This window comes from Anomaloglossus baeobatrachus, chromosome 5 (assembly GCF_048569485.1).
Source record: "Anomaloglossus baeobatrachus isolate aAnoBae1 chromosome 5, aAnoBae1.hap1, whole genome shotgun sequence".
NCBI lineage: Eukaryota > Metazoa > Chordata > Amphibia > Anura > Aromobatidae > Anomaloglossus > Anomaloglossus baeobatrachus.
The window spans coordinates 262,478,188-262,501,520 of NC_134357.1; the positions used below are offsets into that span (position 1 = coordinate 262,478,188).

Here is a 23,333-nt window from a genome sequence, read left to right on the forward strand (position 1 = left end):
TTTTTTTAATTATTCATTAGAGACAGTCCCAGACCATATATACCAGGATGGGGGACATATATACCAGGATGAGGAACATATACTATATATCAGGATGGGAGACATATTAGGATGGGCCCAGGATGTGCAACATTTTTACTAGGATCGGCCCAGGATTGGATAAATATATACCAGCATGGGGACGTTATGTACCATGTATACCAGGATGGGGAACATGTATACCAGGATGGGGACATATATACCAGTATGGGGGACATATGTACCAGGATTGGGAACATTACTGCATAGTGAAGGGGGGGAAGGGGCAATTAATATGCCTTTATAGGATTTAGAACGCTACAGGTGCCCATTCATCTGACCAACGTCCGGAGGGGGGCCCAGGTCCAACTTTCGCACCGGGGCCCATCGCACTCTAGTTACGCCACTGATGAAGCCCCTAAAAATTTCTGGTGCAAGCAACTACCTTCATTAATCACATGATTAGTGAAAAGAAGTCAACCTGTCTGTAATCTTACGGTCGAACACATGATCTGTCAGTATATACTCACCTTTTCTTAAAGGCCACAAAGCCTGCAACACCATTAGGCACCACTAACCAAACAACACTGTGAAGACCAAGGAGATTTCCAAACAAGTCAGAGACAAAGCTGTTTACAAGTACAAGTCAAGGTTGGGTTCTAAAAAATATCCAAATCTCTGCTGATCCTTCGGAGCACCATGAAATACATTATCGTCAAATGGAAAGAACATAGTACCTCAACAAACCTGCCAATAGAGGGTGGCCCATCAAAACTCTCAGCCTGTGCAAGGGGGACATTAATTAGAGAGGCAGCATAGAGATCAAAGGTAACCCTGAAAGAGCTGCAGAGTTCCTAAGCAGAGACTGGAGTATCTGTCCATACCACCATAATAAGCCATACACACCTTAGAGTTGACCTTTATGGAAGAATGATCAGAAAAAATGCTTTACTTACAGCCAAAAATTGGAAGGCATGTTTTTATTCTGTTAAAAGACATGTGGAAAACTCCCTAAATGTATTAAGGAAGGTGCTGTGGTCTGATTAGACCAAATTGAACTTTATGGCCACCAAGGTAAACACTATTTCTGGCGTCCAACCAACATAGTTCATCACCTCAAGAAACCCATCCCCACAGTCAAACATGATGGTGGTAGCATCATGCATAGTAATGTTTTTTTGCAGCAGGGACAGGGAAAATTGTCTGAGTTGAGGGGAAGATGGATGGTGCTAGACTACAGGGATATTCTTGAGTAAAACCTTTTTCAGTCTGTAAGTGATTTGAGCCTGGGAGAGAAGCTCACCTTACAACAAAACAATGACCCAACTGCTTAAGCAACACTTAATAATAAATAATAATTAAAGTTTATTTATATAGCGCCAACATATTCCGCAGTACTTTACAATCCGGTGGGGGGGTTGTATAGACAAAAACAAAACAAAATAGTACATAATTCAACAGCTACAGTAGGAATGAGGGCCCTGCTCGAAAGCTTACAATCGATGGGGAAAAAGGGGGACACAAAAGGTGAAGCACACTTGTAGATCTGGCCGGCCATCATTATGCTAGTTTATTGGTTACATATAAAGATGAATGATCTGGTCTTTAGACAGTAACCTTTTGGGTGCCCTTCCGTGCTATTGGTTGTATGTAGGATGTGAGGACAGAAATAGGAGAGAGAAGGTTACGAGTAGCATTTAGAAGGTGGGACAGGGGAGAGTTAAGGTACTGTCACACTAAGCAACATCGCTAGCAACATCGCTGCTGATGCACAACTTGCTAGCGATATTGCTTAGTGTGACATCCAGTGACAACCTGGCCCCTGCTGTGAGGTCGTTGGTTGTTGCTGAATGTCCTGGGCCATTTTTTAGTTGTTGCTCCCCCGCTGTGAAGCACACATCGCTGTGTGTGACAGCGACAGAGCAACAACTGAATGTGCAGGCAGCAGGAGCCGGCTTCTGCGGATGCTGGTAACCACAGTAAACATCGGGTAACCAAGAAGCCCTTACCTTGGTTACCCGATAATTACCTTCGTTACCAGCGTCCGCCGCTCTCAGCTGTCAGTGCCAGCTCCTGCTCCCTCCTCTCTGCACATGTAGCTGCAGTACACATCGGGTAATTAACCCCATGTGTACTGTAGCTAGGAGAGCAGAGAGCCAGCGCTAAGCAGTGTGCGCGGATCCCTGCTCTCTGCACATGTAGCTGCAGTACATATCGGGTAATTAACCCGATGTGTACTGTAGCTAGGTGTGCAGGGAGCCAGCGCTAAGCGGTGTGCGCTGGTAACCAAGGTAAATATCGGGTTGGTTACCCGATATTTACCTTAGTTACCAAGCGCAGCATGATTCCACGTGTAGCGACGCTCCAGCGATCCCTGCCAGGTCAGGTTGCTGGTGGGATCGCTGGAGCGTCGCTTAGTGTGATATCTCACCAGCGACCTCCTAGCAACTTACCAGCGATCCCTATCAGGTTGTATCATTGTTGGGATCGCTGGTAAGTTGTTTAGTGTGACTGGGCCTTTAGGTTAGTAAGTTATTATGATAAGCTTGTCTGAAGAGATGTGTTTTTAACCCCTTAGTGACGGAGCTAATTTTCACCTTAATGACCAGACCAAATTTTGCAATTCTGACCAGTGTCACTTCATGAGGTTATAACTCTGGAACGCTTCAACGTATCCCGGTGATTCTGAGATTGTTTTTCGTCACATATTGGACTTCATGTTAGTACCAAATTTAGGACAATAATTTTTGCGTTTATTTATGAAAAAAATTGAATTTTGGCAAAAATTTTGAAAATTTAGCAATTTTCAACTTTTGAATTTTTATACCGTTCAACCAGAGATTTCTGTGACACAAAATAGTTAATAAATAACATTTCCCACTTGTCTACTTTACATCAGCACAATTTTGGAAACAACATTTTTTTTTGTTAGGAAGTTAGAAGAGTTCAAAGTTTATCAGCAATTTCTCATTTTTACATCAAAATTTACAAAACCATTTTTTTAGGTACCACATCACATTTCAAGTGACTTCGATAGGCCTAGATGAAAGAAAATACCCAAAAGTGACACCATTCTAAAAACTGCACCCCCCAAAGTACAAAAAAACACATTCAAGAAGTTTATTAACCCTTCAGGTGCTTCACATGAACAAAAGCAATGTGGAATGAAAAAAAGCAAAAATTAAATTTTACATAAAAATGTTGCTCCAACCCAAATTTATTCACTTTTAGAAGAAATAACACAACAAAATGGACCCCAAAACTTGTTCCCCACTTTCTTATGAGCGCGCCGATACCCCACATGTTGTCAGAAACCTCTGTTTGGACAAGTGGGAGGGCTCGGAACAGAAGGAGCAATATTTGAATTTTGGAAAGCAAATTTGGCTGAAATAGATTGCGGGCACCATGTTGCATTTACAGGTTCGCTAAGGTACCTAAACAGAAGAAACCCCTCACAAGTGATGCCATTTTGGAAACTAGACCCCTCAAGGCTTCTATCTAGGGGTATAGTGAGCATTTTGGATCCACAGGTACTTCACAGATTTTGTTAACGTTACGTTGTCATATTGAAAATTTTAATAATTTTCTCAAAAATGTTGCTTTAGCATCAATTTTCTCACTTTTTCAAGAGGTAATTCCAAAAATTTGACCTCAAGGTTTGTTACCCACTTTTTTATGAGTGCGGTGATACCTCACATGTGGTCTGAAACCTTTGTTTGGACAAATGGGAGGGCTTGGAACGAAAGGAGCAATATTTGAATTTTGGAAAGGAAATTTGGCTGAAAAAAATTGCGGGCACCATGTCGCATTTGGAGGTCCCCTAAGGTACCTAAACAGCAGAAACCCCGCACAAGTGACCCCATTTTGGAAACTAGGCCCCTCAAGGAATTTATCTAGATGTTTGGTGAGTACCCTGAACCCCCAGGTGCTTCACAGAATTTTATAACGTTGAGCCATGAAAATAAAATTTTACCACAAAATTGTTATTTTAACCAGGTAGCTTTTTTTTCTCACAAGGGTAACAGGAAAAAAATCACCATGAAATTTATTGTGCAATTTTTCCTGAGTTTGGCGATACCTTATATGTGGTGGAAAGCAACTGTTTGGGTGCACAGCAGGGCTCGGAAGGGAAGGAGCGCCATTTGACTGCACAATTGGCTGGAATCATTAGCGGACGCTATGTTGCATTTGGAAAGCCCCTAAGGTGCCTAAACAGTGGAGGTCCCCCACAAGTGACCCCATTCTGGAAACGAGACACCTCAAGGCTTTTATCTAGGTGTATAGTGAGCAGTTTGAATCCAAGAGTACTTCACAGAATTTGATAAGCTTAGGTTGCCATATTGAAAATTTTCATTTTTTTCACAAAAATGTTGCTTTAGCATCATATTTCTTACTTTTTCAAGAGGCAACAACAAACCGTGGACCCAACAGGTTGTTATCCAATGTCTTATGAGCACAGGGATACCCCACATGTGGCCAAAAACCTCTGTTTGGATAAATGGGAGGGCTTGGAATGGAAGGAGTACCATTTGAATTCTGGAAAAGTTGAAATAAATTGCGGGTACCATGTCACATTTGCAGGGCCCCTTGGGTACCTATACAGCAGAAACCCCCCACAAGTGACCCCATTTTGGAAACTGGATTTCATTCAGGAGTATAGTAAGCATTTTGAATCCACAGGTACTTCACAAAAATGTTGCTGTAGCAACAAATTTCTCACTTTTAGGCTATGTGGCCATGATCCAGCGACACGGCGTCTTGTACACAGTGTCAGCCTTCCTGCAGAGATGTGAGTGTTGTCCACCGGAGAACGCAGCTGCCCATGACCACGATTTGGGTTCAGGCTGCTGTGGAGCTCTATGCTATCTGCAGAGAACACTCTTGTCTCCGCAGCATAAATTGACATGCTGAGGCTCGGGAAGCTGCACCACAGGTCAGTGTATGCTGCGGAGAAAAGAAGCACATTGGGCACGGGATTTCTAAAAATCCTTCCACTGTGCTTCTAGTGCACAACGCAGCGTTATGGACGCAGGGAAAACACTGTGCCCAAAACGCTGCAAACCCTGATCGTGGGCACACAGCCTAAAATGCTACAATGGATGAATGGATAGATGTCAAACATATATAACATGCCACCCCCCTGCATATTCTAAGCTGGCGCCCTTTAGTGCCTTTCATGTGGCACTAAAGGGTGCCTAGCCTTGTATTTAGCCACCCAAAAAATTAATAATTAAAATAAACGACGTGGGGTCCCCCCTATTTTTGATAGCCAGCTAGGGTAAAGCAGACAGCTGTAGCCTGCAAACCACAGCTGACAGCTTCACCTTGTCTGGTGATCAATTTGGAGGGCTCCCCAGGCGTTTTTTTTTTTTTTTAAAAAACAAACAAACGTGGGGTCCCCCCCAAATTAGATCACCAGCCAAGGTGAAGCGGACAGCTGGGGTCTGGTACTCTGAAGGTGGGAAGAGCCATGGTTATTGGACTCTTCCCAGCCTAAAAATAGCAGGCCGCAGCCGCCCCAGAAGTGGCGCATCCATTAGATGCGCCAATCCTGCGCTTCGCCCCAGCTCATCTCGCGCCCTGGTGCGGTGGCAAACGGGGTAATATACGGGGTTGATACCAGCTCTAATGTCACCTGGCATCAAGCCCTGGGGTTAGTGATGTCACGGCATCTAAACAGATACCCGACATCACTAACCCAGTCAGTAATAGAAAAAAATAAAGACAAAAAAAAAAATGTATTTGAAAAAAAACTCCCCGAAACATTCCTCTTTCACCAATTTATTGAAAATGAACAAATTCCGGTCACTGTAATCCATTTTGGAGGTCCCTTGACGACTCTGGACCTTCTAGAATATGGGGGTCACGTTCAGAGAACGTATCCCACATTTTCTGGAAGAGCAAGCTCTCCATGAGCAGTGTGGGTGCAGTAATCTGAGAATACTGCACTCACACTGCCCCGGTCCAACCTAGGGCAGAGTGACCTGCAGTAACCTCATTCCAGAATATGAGGGTCATGCTCACAGAACGTACCCCCCATTTTCTAGAACAGCAGGCTCTCCATGTGAAGAAAAAACAAAAAGCCAGCACCAAATGTGCACTACAGCACTAACCATTCCAAACTGTACTTATTATAAAAAATTTTTTGAGATTTTTGGCAAAAAATTGCAATTTCTTGAGCTGCTTCGCCACGTCACGGCAAATCTCATTTGAAGCAGTCCTACACTAAAATATTTTTATAAAATGTGCCATACGGCCTCACATATGAATAGTAGAACTGCTCTTAGCAGCACTCACCTGGTCTATTTCAATCCCGTACCCATGACTGAGTCATGGCTGTGGGAGGGACAGGTCCAAGCAAATGCTGCATGAAGTAAATAGCCCGTGGACAAAGCCTGATGACTTAATGTGAACAGTCACCAACCGCCAAAATCCAGACAGATGGAATACATCCCAAATTGGGGTGCATAGCAAGGTGGAGGTCAACCACCGACCAATTCAATGAAGAAAAAACAAAAAGCCAGCACCAAATGTGCACTACAGCACTAACCATTCCAAACTGTACTTATTATAAAAAAATTTTTGAGATTTTTGGCAAAAAATTGCAATTTCTTGAGCTGCTTCGCCACGTCACGGCAAATCTCATTTGAAGCAGTCCTACACTAAAATATTTTTATAAAATGTGCCATACGGCCTCACATATGAATAGTAGAACTGCTCTTAGCAGCACTCACCTGGTCTATTTCAATCCCGTACCCATGACTGAGTCATGGCTGTGGGCGGGACAGGTCCAAGCAAATGCTGCATGAAGTAAATAGCCCGTGGACAAAGCCTGATGACTTAATGTGAACAGCCATGTGAAGAGTGTGGCTAAAGATTACTGCACTCACTCTCCCCCGGTCCACAGTGCAGCAGCGAGGTCAGCGTCCCTGCTTGCAAGGATCCAGCTGACAGCCGTTGTCTGCACATGCGCCACCAGCTTTCTAGAAGGAGGCGGAGTGATCGCGGGCACGGAGCAGAAACCAGGTAACGGGGCTGACCGGGGGCTGACGGGGGGCTGACGGGGGGTGACGGCGGGAGACCTGGCGACAACTTTTCTGTCGCATGTGACGTGTCACATGCGGCAGAAAGAGCAGGATGAATGCGGCCGCGCGCTACTGTGCGCTGCGCGCCGCCATCTTGCATGCTCCGGCGGGGGGAACGGGGGGCTCTTTTGAGAACCGGAGGGGCTCTGAGGGACCAGAGGACTCCGGTGTACCGGAGGAGGGGTCAGGGGGAGGACATTTCCCTCCGATCTGAAATGTTTGATCATTTCAGATCGGAGGGAAATGAATGCAGAGCCGCCGCCGGCGGCGGTTTTCTGTGCGCTTCGGCGCCATTTTGACTTCCGGAGGGGGGTAGGGGTGTGTGGGGGGGACTCTCCGGTACCGGGGGCTTTGGGGGTACTAGGGGTTTATATTTCTTTCTCATCTGACATGTTTGATCACGTCAGATGAAAAAGAAATCAGTTTTACCGGTCATTTCTTTTTTTTTCATGTGTTTGTCGGTATACGGTGTATACCGGCGATCACATTATCGGGGTCTAAAAAAACCACCCCGATTCATAATCTGGGGGGTCTCAGCTAAACCCCCGAGATTTTCAGTCGCTGGGGGGCGCTACAGGCTTTTTTCGGCCCGCCGCTTTAAAGTGGCGGAACAGAATAAGTACCCTGTTTTGCCGCCGCTTTAAGTCGTACGGCCGTCGTTATGAGGTTAATGTACGCTTAAAAACTTGGGGGCTGGATATTAGTCGCATTCTTTGGGGTAGTGCATTCCAGAAAACTGGCGCGACACAAGGAAAGTCTTGGAGACGGAGGTGTGAGGTTCGTATTATGGAGGATGTTAGTCTAAGATCATTTGTGTAACGAAGGGGGCGGGTAGGATGATAGACAGAGATGAGGGATGAGATATATGGTGGTGCAGAGCTGTGGAGAGCTTTGTGGGTGAGGAATATGAGTTTGTATTGTATTCTGTAGCTGATAGGTAGCCAGTGTAGTGACTGGCACAAGGTGGAGGCATCGGTGAAGCGGCTGGACAGGAATATGACCCTGGCTACTGCATTCAAGATGGATTGGAGAGGGGAGAGTTTGGTGCGAGGGAGACCAATCAATAAAGAGTTGCAGTAATCCAGGCGGGAATGAATAAGAGCGACAGACTTGAGTGCTTTAGGTTATGTTCACATGCGGCATCTTTTTTCTGAGTGCATTTAAAGTGCATCTTTTTTCTGTTGTCTTAGAAAATGCAGCTTGTGGCCCAAAAAACGCATAACGTTTTGCCACGTTTTTGTTAATGCATTTTTTAAAGGAGAAACAAAACATGATAGGATAGGTTAATTGATAGATAGCTAGAATAGATAGAGAATAGATAGCTAATAGATAATAGGTAGATAGATAATCGATAACAGATAATAGATAGACAATAGATAGATAACAGATAAATAATAGATAGATAACATATAGATAGATAACAGATAGATAACAGATAATAGATAGATAATATGAAGAACATATAGAGTAGATAGAAAGAAATAAAAGAATAGCTTGATAGAGGGATAGCTAGCTTGGACAGCTGTTTGACATGGGGTCCCCCCAATTTTTCAGATCCAGCATAGGAACAGCAGCAGCTGCAGGCTGCAACCTTCAGCTGTGTGCTGAACCTTGGCTGGCTATGAAAACTTGAGGTGATCCCACGCTTTTCTTTTAATTATTTGATTTAAAAACAAAAAAAAATGACATGGGGTCCCCTTATTTTTTTAAAAACAGCCACGGTACAGCAGACAACTGGGGGTTGATATTATTAGGGTGGGAAGGGCCATAGTTATTTGGCCCTTTCCAGCCTAACAGTAGCAGCCCACAGCCGCCCCAAAAGTAGCGCATCCATAAGATACACCAATTATGGTGCTGGGCCTGGCTCTTCCCGTTGCCCTGGTGCCCCCATCCTGAGTGACAGCTGTCTGACGGCAACCTATCACAGCCACCGGTGGGCAGGGGATGCAGTACATATTCAATTAAGGTAATGAGTGGCTCGGGAAGGGAATGACTGTCCGGTGATTCCGTAAGTATGAAGCGCTTGCTCCTGCTCCTTACTGACTTTAGGGGGGAGAATAGCTATACACACTAAAGATTCACTTATTCTGTCCCATTTGTTGTTTGCTTCACAAATAAAATAACAATCAAATGTTCACAGTTGTATTCATGTTCTTTACATGAACTGATGCAAACCCTCAAAGAAAACCCAGTGAAATTCCAGGTTGTGAGGTAGAAAAACACAAAAAATGCCAAAGTGAGTGAATACTTTTGCAAGTGGTCCTTGACTTTTGGACAAGTCTTCTGATAATTCTTTTCACTCCTCTGTTTGACATTTTGCAGGGAACACCTGATCATGGCCGGTCTATGGTGAAATGGTGTTCTTTCCACTTCTGAATTATGGTCCCAACAATGCTCACTGGAGCCTTCAGTAGTTCAGAAATTCTTCTGTAACCAATGCCATCAGTATGTTTTGCAACAATAAGGTTGTGAAGGCTGCTCACTGGTTTTACCCATCTTGAGATGTTTTTTGTGTAGCTCTGTGGTAATGGCACACCTTTTTATAGGCGATCAGTTGAACTTGCTGATATTATATTTCACTAAGGCCCGTTTGACACGTCAGTAAAAAACACTGACATTCTTCACTGACGTGTAAAACACGCACATGTCCCTCCGTGTTCCGTGATTCATGGCACACATGGGTTGTCCATGTGCAATCCGTGATCCGTGATTGCAAATTGACATTACTCACCTGCCTTCACTACTGCTGTCCATGGTGCTGAACTCCTCGGCTCTGCAGCGTCCGCCCACCACTCTCTGCAGCTACTACCGGGTCGGCTGTTCCTGCTTTCATGATTATTCCTGAGCCGGGCAGGAGCTGCAGAGAGCGGAGGCTGCACAGCGCGTCGCTGGAAAGGTGAGTTGAAAATGTTTATTATTTGATATGTCAATGTTGTTCTGGTACGTGTTTCACGGATCACACACGGATCACACCATAGTGTGGTCCGTGGGTCATCAGTGATGCCAGAAAAAAACTGAGTTGTCCCGTGCAGAATCACGGAAACGGGTGTACGCTGCACGGAGACACGTTCAGTGAAAAATCACTGATGTGTGAGCAGACCCATTGATTATAATGTTTCTGCGTATGTCAGTGATTCTGGTACGTATAAAAAAAAGCACATACGTATCAGAATCACTGACATGTGAAGGGGGCCTAAGAGGCAATATTACTTTCTAATTATTGATAGATTTCAGCTGGTGTCATGACTTTTCATGGCTTTTTGCACCTCTCTTTCTTCATGTGTTCAATACTTTTTCCTTTTGTCATTCCTCATTATCAGGCTACATTCACATGACCATTCCATTTTTGCGGTCCGCAAACTGTTTTTTCACGGATGCGTCCGTGTGTCATCCGTGTGCCTTCCGCTTTTTTTGCGGACCGCAAAAAACGGAAGCTGCAAGAAAGATAAATAGATGAGTAGATATAGAGATGGATAGATATAGAGACAGAGAGATAGAGGGATGAATGAATGAATGAATAAATGAATAGAGGGCTAGATAGATAGATAGATAGATAATGGATAAACAGATAGATAATGGATAGATGAATAGATAGATAGATGAGAAAGACGTATATAATGTCCTACCCCCCTGCATATTCTAAGCTGGTACCCTTTAGTGACTTTCATGTGGCACTAAAAAGTGCTTAGCCTTGTAGTTAGCCAAAAAGTAAAATAATTAAAAAAAAAAAACGACGTGGGGTCCCCCCTATCTTTTGTAGCCAGCTAGGGTAAAGCAGATGGCTGCAGCCTGCAAACCACAGCTGACAGCTTCACGTTGGCTGGTAATCCAAAACAGAGGGCACCCCACGCTGTTGTTATTTTAAATGAAATAATTTAAAACAAAAAACACGGGTTCCCCCTAAATTGGATCATCAGCCAAGGTAAAGCAGACAGCTGTGGTCTGGTATTCTCAGACTAGGGAGGTCCACTGTTATTGGACACTCCCCAGCCTAAAAATAGCAGGCTGCAGCCGCGCCAGAAGTGGCGCATCCATTAGATGCGCCAATCCTGGCGCTTTGCCCCAACTCATCCCATTGCCCTGGTGCGGTGGCAAACGGGGTAATATATAGGGTTGCTGCCAGATGTGTAATGTCACCTGGCATCAAGCCCTTGTGTTAGTGATGTCACGCATCTATCAGATACCTGACATCACGAACACAGTCAGTAATAAAAAAAATAGACAACAAAAAAAGTTTTATTTGAAAAAACACTCCCCAAAACATTCCCTCTTTCACCAATTTATTGACAAGAACAATCAAATCCGGGTCCGGCGTAATCCAATAAGGGGGTCCCACGACGATCTGTACCATAGTCACTGTCCCAGTCAATGAAGAACAGAATGTTCCCCATTGGCTGGTAGAGTAATGCAGTGACCTGAGCTAACATCAATAGGTCAGCCCAGGTCACTGCAGGGGATGACGAGCGCTGCTGTCAGGAGGTTAGATGAGATCATTACCTGCTGTGATGATCTCCTGCTCTCCTGACATCAGCGCTGTCACTGACTTCTATGCCCGCTGCATTCATAGTGAAGAATCGCGAGAGCCCGTGATGTCACCGCTAATGACAGTCTCTGCCCGCCCGCGAGATGTGACGTGAGAACGCGGCGGGCATAGAAGGCAGTGACAGCGCTGACGTCAGGAGAGCAGGAGATCGTCACAGCAGGTAATGATCTCATCTAACCTCCTGACAGCAGCCCTCGTCTCCCGCAGCTGCCCGCACTGCAGTGTGAGAAGCTGGTGAGCCTGCAGTGCGGGCAGACACTGACACGCTGCAGTGCGAGCAGCCGCGGGGCTGGCAGGGAGCGGGACACAGACTGCAAGGGCACCCAACGGAGGTCACACAGAAGTGCTTCCGTGCGGCTTCCGGGGATTTTGCAGGCCCATTGACTTGTATAGAGTCACGGTCCGTTATTACGGAACAGAATAGAACATGTTCCATAATAACGGAACGGACATACGGCATCTGATGTGTTTTTTTGTAGGATCGGATGCATACGGAAGTATTTCCGTGTGTCATCCGATCCTACACAAAAGACATTGAAAAGATGGTCCTGTCCGTGGGTCCGCAAAAAAACAGGAACTGACCAGGACAAACGGAACGGTCACGTGAATGAGCCCTTAAACATAACTTAATTTATGGCTATGGTTTGATTTCTCTGTCTGAGTGGAATGGATGGGTTGTTACCAACAGCTGGTGAGAAATTCATGTCGATTTCACCATAGAATCAATATATATTTATGAAAGTTGTAATAGCGACACCAAGAAGGAAGAGTCATGGAATTATGGAAATCACAGGATTGGTAGATACATTATATTAATTATGTGCAAATGATGAAAAAATTGAAAATATTTTTTTCAAAGCATCTTGATTTATTCAGTAATGAGCATGAGCGCTACATCCAGGAACACACAATTACATGCCTTGGTTGCTATCAATACATGGTATAGAATATACAGTATAGTATAGTTTTTACATACCGTATATAAAATAAGAACAAATAAAGTAAAGCAGTCTTTGCAGACAGCTGAGTAGTCATTTTACCAAATGGGGGGAAGCATTTTTACCTCACTTACAACTGCAATCTTCGGAGTCTTCTAGTTCTGTTATACACAACTACTCTATGGTGCAATGAGCTTTATGCTACGAATAAAATGCACCGAAAAGTAGAAATCGGGAGCAAGATGCAAATGCAGTATTGACAAGAAAAAAAGAAGTAAAACTTCTGGTGCAGAAGACCTACAAGTTGGACACCTGGTGCACTCCCTTTTTTCCTCACTAGAAGTTTTTACCCCTACACTTTTTGAAAGATTTTTCAGAGTCGGGGTTTCTACTAAGGGCCTTATCTCAGATATATATCGTATTCTAGTTACCCCCTATCCAGACGAACAGCCAAATCACGCATATATGGGTAAATGGGAGGATTTACTGGGTGAGACCATTTCCTTATGTATGTGGAGATGGATTTGGGATAGTGCCTCAAAAACATCTACGTGCTATGTCTACTAGGAGAATCAGTATAAACTACTCATGTATTGATACACCACCCCATCGTTATTACACAAACTAAATCCGGCTATACCTGATAACTGTTGGAGGTATGGAGTTGCAGGGGGGGAGACGTCCCACATCTATTCTGGTTATGTCCCAACATCCAGTGCTTTTGGAAGTCGGTACAATCCCTTATTTATAAAATAACTGATATCAAGATACCTCTGGACCCTAAGTTTTACCTGTTAAATATTCCACCTTTTCAGTTGGGCAGGAAAGATAAACGGTTACTGCTACACATAACCACAGCGGCCAGGTGTTTAATTTCTCGTCGCTGGAGGTTGGCTCATCCACCCTCACTCAACGACCTCCATTCTCGGATCCAAGAAGTGAGGAGAATGGAGTATCTATCAGCTATTTCAAATAACATGATAGATCACTTTGAGAGTATTTGGTCCCTTTGGGATACTTACTAGGCTAATAGAGAATAGTGGGTCTCTGTGGTCTTCACGGAAATTCTATATACTCACCTGCACTCTCTGTACCTCTGTGCCGCCCCTGTAGTGGTCCAACCGCTCAGATCCGGGATTTGCTGTGGCTCGAGGGTCTCCGGACCCGGGGGCTCGCGGCAACTGAAATGTAAAGACTACTATTTACAGGGGATAAGAGTTCGTGACGCCACCCGTGGTTCGCGGTAAGGGGAGTACCGCCGTTGCCAATGGGAGTACCTGGGGGAGATGGAGTGGGGCAGCCAGATGACGTTCCCTTCACGGGTAGGGGAGGCCCCGGGACTCTGGATCGTGGGAATGCTGGTGAAGGGGAGCACAGGGCTGGTTGGAAGCAGGGGAGGCCCATGTACTCACTCAGGCAGTGTTGGTGATGATGCGACCGCAAAGCAGACTCTAACAACAAGGTAAACCAAGTCTCTGGATGCCGCTGCCCTCTTGGGGGAGCCCGTCCAGGTATCTGTCCCCTATAGTACTGCTGTGTGGTCCTGAGCCTGCCTCCGTGCACAAATTAGAAGTGTTCTGATGGACCGTTGGCGTAAAGCTGTCCGGGCCCCGCTCCCTACTTGTTGGTATTGGAGCTGCGCTCTCAAGGGCTCTCGCTTGGGATTTCTGTGGGCTGCGTGGGTTGGAAAGCCCTATCCCCCTCGTTGTGCTAGTGCCCCTGATCTCTGAGCTTCTTGGGGACAGTCCGTAAAGTTACTATCCTCCGCAGGTTAATTGCCGGTTTGCCTGAAGCTACTCCCCGACCTAGGGTCCTGTACCCCGCCGTCCTTTTGGTCCCGTACCGGCTATTAGAATCGAGCTGCTGACTGTCCTCCAATACCAGGTTTAGGCACCCAGCCTCAATACCCTGCAACCGGGTCTCCGACTCCACCGGGCCCAGACCACCGTCTGTGACCCAACCTCTAACGCCCAGGGAGCCACACACTCACCCAGCTCCTCACTTCTCGAGGGCTAATGTGTAGCCCCAGGTGTGTGCGTTACCTTCAGGGACTTGACGTGGAGGGGCAATTTGGTCACAGGTAGGTTGTCTTCCTTAGGATTTTGTGACGCTACTCTCAGTATTGCGGTCAGGGGGACCGCCACTGCAGGTTAGGGGACGCCTGGGGCTGATGTTGCTTGCAGTTAGATGTAGTGGCCTCCCGAGAGTGAGGCTGACCCCAGGGCCCAGTGTGGGTGTAGTGCAGCAGGTCGCGGAGTAATCCACACACAGTCCAGTAATGTCTTTCAGGGTTTTTACTCACTGTTAGGTGGGAGCTGTGAGTCAACCCGGACGATACTTTGGTGGACCAGGAGGAACCAGGTATCCCTTTTGGCTGATGTAGAGGTGACTACCAGCTCGCCTTCCTAGCCCTTTATTGTTTGTGGTGACCCCGACTTGAAGTCCTGCTGGGGTCACCCAGGGAAGCCGCCTACGCCGATCTCCCCTTGCTGGCCCTTTTGCGGGCAGCGTGGAGCTGGTGATTCTGGCTGCTTGCCGTCAGTCACATATGGGCCCCTCGTTGCTGCTGTAGCTCCGGACTCTGTGTGTGGTTGGTGGAGAGCATGCAGTGCCCTCACAGACAGGTTTAGCAGGCCTAATAAATAGGTTCCTGCTCTGGGTACTTGCAACCCGTACAGGCAGAGTCTACTAGGCAGTCCCCTTACTCCACCACCTCTCAGCCCTCCTGGCCCTAGGTGGTTTTTCAGGTGGCACTACCAGGTAGCCCTTTCTCCCCCGCGAGTAGCCACGAACGGTGCAATGTCTGGGAGGCTCTACTCAGTGCTCTGCCCTCCAGACGCGACTCTTCTCCTTCACTTCCACTGACTAACTGCCTCTGCACACTTCTCTGTTCCCAGTGACACCACCCACCACTAGCTGGGAGGCGAGGGCCACACCCCCTCCCTGAGTCTGCTCAGGGGTCCCCTCTAGCTATGTGTGTGTTCTGGTTACTAAGTGTTCCGTGTGTCCACACCCTAATCAGCCTCTGGGATTACCTGTATTGTACTGACCCAGCATGGGTGCAGTACTCAGTGGTGCCTGACCAGGTCAGGGGCGCCACACTAACACTCTACTTTCTCTACTTCCCTCCCACCAGTCTGCCTGACCTCTAGGTGGCGGACCTATTCCAGCTCAGCAGCCCAATGGTGTGTCTTACAGGGTGTGGTGTGAGGTGTGGTTGGCATTTGGATGCCGATGGAGGCAGTACCATAGGTGGGGAACCCAGAACTAGGGGGGTTTGAGCCCTGCACGGAAGAATAGAAAGGGCAGTACCCTGTGACGCCCTGACTAGTCCAGTGGCGTCACACCTCCTTTCCCCTTGTCTTTTTATCTAGTATTGTAATGTTTGTCTTGTTATAGTCCTTATCTTTCTTATAGTAATGGATAATAAAGGCCACTTCACACATAACGAGATCGCTAACGACATCGTTGCTACGTCCTCAGTTTCTGTGACGAAACAACGACTTCACCAGCGATCTCGTTATGTTTGACACGTACCAACGATCCGCCTCCCCTGCTGGGAGATCGTTGGTCGTTGCTGAATGTCCTGGGTCATTTTTGGCTCGTTGGAGTCCTGCTGGGCAGGATGGATCTGTATGTTTCACACCTACCAACGATCTCGTTAACGACCTAGATGAGAACTTAAAATTGTGACACGTAGGCGTGTAGTTGCGTCACCTTTTCTGCGCCCCCTCTTCACCAATTGGTTGGCGCTGAGAACAGTACTGCGTTCTGATTGGGTATCGCTTCATGCTTTGTTCCTTTTTGAGCCTTGCTTTGTGGTCTATCAGTGAAGAACAGGTAATCCTGGTGGAATCGCAGCTTCGATCCTCAAAGCAAACACTCGGGAACGAAGGAGGGATGAATCCGGGTGCAGATGCAGCTTCGATCTGAAAAGCAAGCAAGCAACCGGGAACAAAGTACGAATGAATCCGGGTGGAGTCGCAGGTTCTATCCTCAAAGCAAGGCTCAAAAAGGGACAAAGGATGAAGCGATACAAAGTTGCCTTCTAGGCCGGCCACCTAATCAGAACGTAGTATTGGCCACCAATCGGAGCGGAGGGGTGTGGAAAAGGCGACGTATATGCACGCCTACGTGGCTCACAGCGTCAAACACTATGCCCCTATTCGAGGTCAGAACCGTTACATAGCTGCTGTGTGACAGGGTCCCAACGACCAACGAGATCGTTATACAGGTCGCTGCATCGTTACTAAAGTCGTTGGGAAAATGACTGTGTGACATCTCACCAACGATCTCACCAACGATTTAACAACGATCCGGAAACTGTGACGTAGTAACGATCTCGTTAACGATATCGTTATGTGTGAAGGGACCTTAAGATGTGTATCCTGATACATGGTCTTCTGCTAATTGCTCACATGCTTGTGGAGCATATCCATGTTATTTTCTCTGTATGCTTTGAAAAATGTAATAAAAATTTCAGTTATAAAATAAAAAATCTGCTGGAGCAGAATATTTGTGTGAGATATGTACAGATTGTTTATTTTTTTCATTCATTGTTTTTTTTATTTTTCTTAATTTTTATAAATGTTTTGCTTAAAATCGAAGTGTCTGGTATAATGAAATTAAATTTTTGATTACCGCAAGATATTAATTTTTGGTGATGACTTGATATCCAATGTCACTGGGATTTAACATAACATATTATTGTAACTAATTAGTGATATCAAAAAATGGCGGATTTGCAAGTGGTTTTACATAATAAGCTGGCATTTAGCTAGTATGTTACGGCTAAAGATGAAGGTCGAAACGTATTAGCAGAATCTGCCATTATCCATCATGCTTATTCTTTAATGAAATTTTGAATAATGAACACTACATTATAATCATAAGCTTCAGCTTTTATTCTTATGGATATGTAGAGATTGTGGCTCTGTAGTGGTGAATGTTGTTACATGGATGTAGTCTGGTTTTATTTAGTGTGTGAAATCATATTGGCACAAACAGTACAGACCAAATGTTTGGACACACCTCCTCATTCAAAGAGTTTTCTTTATTTTCATGACTGTAAACATTGTAGATTCACATTGAAGGCATCAAAACTATGAATTAAAACATGTGGAATTAAATACTTAAAAAAGTGTGAAACAACTGAAAATATGTCTTATATTCTAGGTTCTTCAAAGTAGCCACCTTTTGCTTTCATTACTACTTTGCACACTCTTGGCATTCTCTTGATGAGCTTCAAGAGGTAGTCACTGGAAATGGTTTTCCAACAGTCTTGAAGGAGTTCTCAGAGATGCTTAGCACTTGTTGGCCTTTTTGCCTTCACTCTGTGGTCCAGCTCACCCCAAACCATCTCGATTGGGTTCAGGTCTGGTGACTCTGGAGACCAGGTCATCTGGTGTAGCACCCCATCACTATCCTACTTAGTCAAATATCCCTTACACAGCCTGGAGGTGTGTTTGGGGTCAATATCCTGTTGAAAAATAAATTATGGTCCAACTAAACGCAAACTGGATGGAATAGCACACCACTGCAAGATGCTGTGGTAGGCATGCTGGTTCTGTATGCCTTCAATTTTGAATAAATCCCCAACAGTGACAGCAGCAAAGCCCCCCCACACCATCACACCTCCTCCATGCTTCATGGTGGGAACCAGGCATGTAGAGTCCATCCGTTCACCTTTTGTACAAAGACACGGTGGTTGGATCCAAAGTTCTCAAATTTGGACTCATCAGACCAAAGCACAGATTTCCACTGGTCTAATGTCCATTCCTTGTGTTCTTTAGCCCAAACAAGTCTCTTCTGCTTGTTGTCTGTCCTTAGCAGTGCTTTCTTAGCAGCTATTTTACCATGAAGGCCTGCTGCACAAAGTCTCCTCTTAACAGTTGTTCTAGAGATGAGAAGGTGTGTCCAAACTTTTGGTCTGTACTGTATATCTTGTATGATGGCATGTTATTGGCTGAACACTGTGTAGAACACAACACTATATCATTATAATAATAATAATAATGCTTTAAGATAATACAATATCATCGGTTTATTTTTCTACGATAATTTCTTACTTTCTTGCTATACAGAAACACTGCCAATCCCTCTTTAGTCGTGCCCATCTTACAAGTATAATAAGTGAGGAGCACAATCAATTCCTGATGGCTCTGGCCCGTTCACAAGGATATCGTGGTGAACAGCTCTGGACTGGTGGCAGCACGGAAAGGGTGAGAGACAGTCATCTGTAGAAAACAAGTAGCACATATTATGGTGATAAAATTATAGTAGTATATTCTGGTGGCATATCAATTATTTACTGGTTCCTTTGGCGAGGTAGACGTAATCTTATGATGATCTCAAGAAACTGTCTATGTTTGAAGAGGTTGTTTCTCATTATAAAATAATTTTCTTTCTCCCAATCTTTCTCTCACCATGCTCTATTATTATTAAAGGAAGTTTCTCACCCCAAAATTACACTTCAAGCTAACCAACATAGCCTTAGCCTTGTAGGATATGGAGGAACAGGAAAAATAGTTATTTTGATTTTTAAATATGTTCCTCCATTGCCCCAAAACAACTTTATTGTAATATGCAAATGAGGGTGCTCAATGCACCTTTGATGTGATTAAATGCTTCATTGTTCCATTATACCCACTAACTTGGATTACTGCCACTTCTTTTAGATTGATTGACACTGATGGTGTGCTCTCTCCTGCACTGAAGTGATAGCAGAATAGATGAGCAATGTCAGAAGCGAGGGGAGAGTGTTTTGTGTGGATTCTCCTGCACTCAAGTTATAAAACAGGAGATGAGCAATGTCAGAAGTGAGAAATTAGGGATTTAGAGATAGCAGAAGAGACACGCATTGTCAGAAAAGGAGAGAGAGCAATTTGTTTTTTCTCTCCTGCACTGAAGCGATAGTAGGGTAGGGCTGATGAGCAATGTCAGAAGAGAGGAGAAAGTGATTTCTGTGTTCTCTCTTGCACTGAAATGATAAAAAAGAGACAATGTCAGAATATATTATTATATTTATAAGTACAGTTGGAAAGAAATTGCAATTTTTTGCCAAAAATCTCATATTTATAATAAGTACAGTTTGGAATGTTTAGTGCTGAAGTGCACATTTGGTGCTGGCTTTTTGTTTTTTCTTCATTGAATTGGTTGGTGGCTGACCCCACCTTTCTATGCCCCCCAATTTGGGATGTATTCCACCTGTCTAGATTTTGGCGATTGGTGACTGTTCACATTCAGTCATCAGGCCCTGTCCACAGGCTATTTACTTCATGCAGCATTTGCTTGGACCTGTCCTGCCCACAGCCATGACTCAGTCATGGGTACGGGATTGAAATAGACCAGGTGAGTGCTGCTAAGAGCAGTTCTACTATTCATATGTGAGGCCGTTTGGCACATTTTATAAAAATATTTTAGTGTCAGGACTGCCCCAACAGAGATTTGCCGTGAAGTGACGGGGTGGCTCAAGAAATTGCAATTTTTTGCCAAAAATCTCATATTTATAATAAGTACAGTTGGAATTTTTAGTGCTGTAGTGCGCATTTAGTGCTAGCTTTTTTGATTTTTCTTCAATGTCAGAAGTGAATAGAGTGATTTGTGTGTTCTTTCCTGCACTGAAGAAATAGAAGAGACAAGCAATGTCAGAAGAGAGGAGAGAGTGATGTGTGTGTTCTTCTGCGCTGAAGTGATAGCAGAAGAGACGAGCAATGTCAGAAGAGAGGAGAGAGTGATGTGTGTTCTCTCCTGCACTGAAGTGATAGCAGAAGAGACGAGCAATGTCAGAAGAGAGGAGAGAGTGATGTGTGTGTTCTTCTGCGCTGAAGTGATAGCAGAAGAGACGAGCAATGTCAGAAGAGAGGAGAGAGTGATTTGTGTTCTCTCCTGCACTGAAGTGATAGCAGAGTAGACAAGCAATGTCAGAAGAGAGGAGAGAGTGATGTGTGTTCTGTCCTGCACTGAAGTGATAGCAGAAGAGACGAGCAATGTCAGAAGAGAGGAGAGAGTGATGTGTGTTCTCTCCTGCACTGAAGTGATAGCAGAAGAGACGAGCAATGTCAGAAGAGAGGAGAGAGTGATGTGTGTTCTGTCCTGCACTGAAGTGATAGCAGAAGAGACGAACAATGTTATAAGTGAATAGATAATGATTTGTGTACTCTTTCCTGCACAGAGACTGTGTGCACACATAACAGAAGATTATTTATTTTATTTAATCTTCATACACCACTTAAAAAGTACCTGGTTACCCAGGTAACTAGTCTGGAATAAAGTTACACTCCCCAATAGATGAGCAAGTTAAAACCTCATGTGGCTTTTTCAATCACACTAAAACTGGCTGATCACTGCTGAGACGTACGTAGGGGTTCAGTACCGGGTGTGGGGGAATATATTTTAGGGGGTCAGTCACAAATTTAACCACATTTACAATGTGGTGCATCCTAATTATAGTGTGCAAAGGGGAACCTCAGCAGATAACCATGCTGTTGCTGAAAAAAAAGAGTATTCAATGACCAAGACTAATACTACCATAATAATAATAATAATAATAATTTATTCATTTATATATCACTATTAATTCCACAGCGCTTTACATACATCAGCAATACTGTCCCCACTGGGGCTCACAATCTAAGGTCCCTATCAGTATATTTTTGAATTGTGGGAGAAAAACAGAGGAAACCCACACAAACACGGGGAAAACATACAAACTCCTTGCAGATAGTGTCCTTGGAGGGATTTGTACCATCTTACAGTTCTGCAGAATATAAGAGATTGCAATGCAGTTAAAGATCAAGTCTTAAGCCTGCTTTACACGTTGCAATCTCGCATACGATATCGTATGCGATTTGCAACGCCCCTATCGTATGTGCGGCACGTTCAATTTGTTGAACATGCCGCACATACGATTAACCCCCGTCACACATACTTACCTTCCATACGACCTCGATGTGGGCGGTGAACGTCCACTTCCTGGAGTGTGAGGGACGTTCGGCGTCACAGCGACATCACACGGCAGCCGGCCAATAGAAGCGGAGGGGCGGAGCTGAGCGGGACGTAAACATCCCGCCCACCTCCTTCCTTCCGCATTGCTGGCCGGAAGCCGCAGGACGCAGGTAAGATCTGTTCATTGTTCCCGGGGTGTCACACACTGCGATGAGTGCTACCCTGGGTACGATGAACAATTTAACGTTCAATTCTAGAGAAATGAACGATGTGCGTGCGATGAACGTTTTAACGTTCAATCGCAATCGCACGTACCTGTCACACACTGCAATGTACCTTACGATGCCAGATATGCGTCACTTACGACATGACCCCGCCGACACATCGTAAGATACATTGCAGCTTGTAAAGCGGGCTTTACAGCTGAAGTTCTCTCTAATGGGGTCATTCATTTTCCGGTCTTTTCCATCTTGCCCAAACCATCATGACAACTTCTTCCAGCTACAACCCTTCTGTTGAGTTAACACAACGACACATTTGACTTCTCACGTTACCCACCTCATTTCCCTTCTATTACCAACAAGCACAAATTCCCCATCCTGATGATTGCTCAATGCTGAGCCGCTGATAAAGTATTTGGCCCTATAACTGTACCTGATGCCTGGAATGCTAGCAGTGCTTTTCTTAGTGCCCCACATACTACTAATGCTGTGCCCTTACATAGTAAAACACACCCTTTGTGACCTCTTGATTGTAACATTTCCCCCTAGAATATATTAATGCTCTTTGTAAATGTCAACATTTTGCCCCCTATCTATATATATAATTGCCTTATTCTGTCTGTCTGTCTGTCTGTCTGTCATGCTCCAAAATTGTGTCCTTACGGTGACACAAAGCTGATTGGCCGCTGGGCTCGCCATGGCCCTGCCCCCCCCACGGATTGGCCTCTCACCCCGGCTCTCTGCAGGCCCCACCCCCCTCACGCAATGCACGCTTGCTCTGGCCCCGCCCCCGCACGCATTCCCCCAACTGACACGGAGCCCCAGGTGAGTACACACACACACACATCAGATCACACTCACTCTCACACACACCTCACACACACATCACATCCACACACTCACAACATCCTGGGATATCGCTTGCTTCTCGGCGGCGGTACTGTGCTGTGAGCTTTCAGGACCTGCCGGAGGATCACATGGCCGGAAGCATGTGGTATCTCCGGATGTTGTGAGTATGAGCGCCTATGTGTAATATCGTCAATGTGTGTGTGCGTGAGTGTATGCGATCGGGTGGGTGTGAGTGTATGCGATCGGGTGGGTGTGAGTGTATGCGATCGGGTGGGTGTGAGTGTGAGTGTATACGATCGGATCTGTGAGTGGCGGCAGAGGAGCACGGCGTGCTGGAGGAGGCTGGAAGGAGAGAGGCTGATCCTGGGGAAGGCTGGGAGGGGGGAGGCTGAGAGAAGAGAGGCTGATGTTGGGGGAGGCTGAGGCTGGGGTAGGCTGTGAGGAGAGAGGCTGTTGCTGCGGGCACAGAGGCTGATGCTGCGGGCACAGAGGCTGATGCTGCGGGCAGAGAGGCTGATGCTGCGGGCAGAGAGGCTGATGCTGCGGGCAGAGAGGCTGATGTTGCGGGCACAGAGGCTGATGCTGCGGGCACAGAGGCTGATGCTGCGGGCAGAGAGGCTGATGCTGCGGGCAGAGAGGCTGATGCTGCGGGCACAGAGGCTGATGCTGCGGGCACAGAGGCTGATGCTGCGGGCACAGAGGCTGATCCTGCGGGCACAGAGGCTGATGCTGC

The 23,333-nt window shown here is 45.6% G+C and overlaps 1 protein-coding gene across 1 annotated transcript in view; it reads left to right on the top strand.

The window, feature by feature from the left end:
* LOC142309946 (struthiocalcin-2-like) overlaps positions 1-23,333 on the top strand; it is a 75,548-nt gene that overhangs the window by 44,963 nt on the left and 7,252 nt on the right. The window contains exon 4 of the mRNA XM_075347419.1: positions 18,668-18,805. Within this exon, the coding sequence (XP_075203534.1) occupies positions 18,668-18,805 (138 nt within the window). The remainder of the gene's footprint in view (positions 1-18,667; positions 18,806-23,333) is intronic.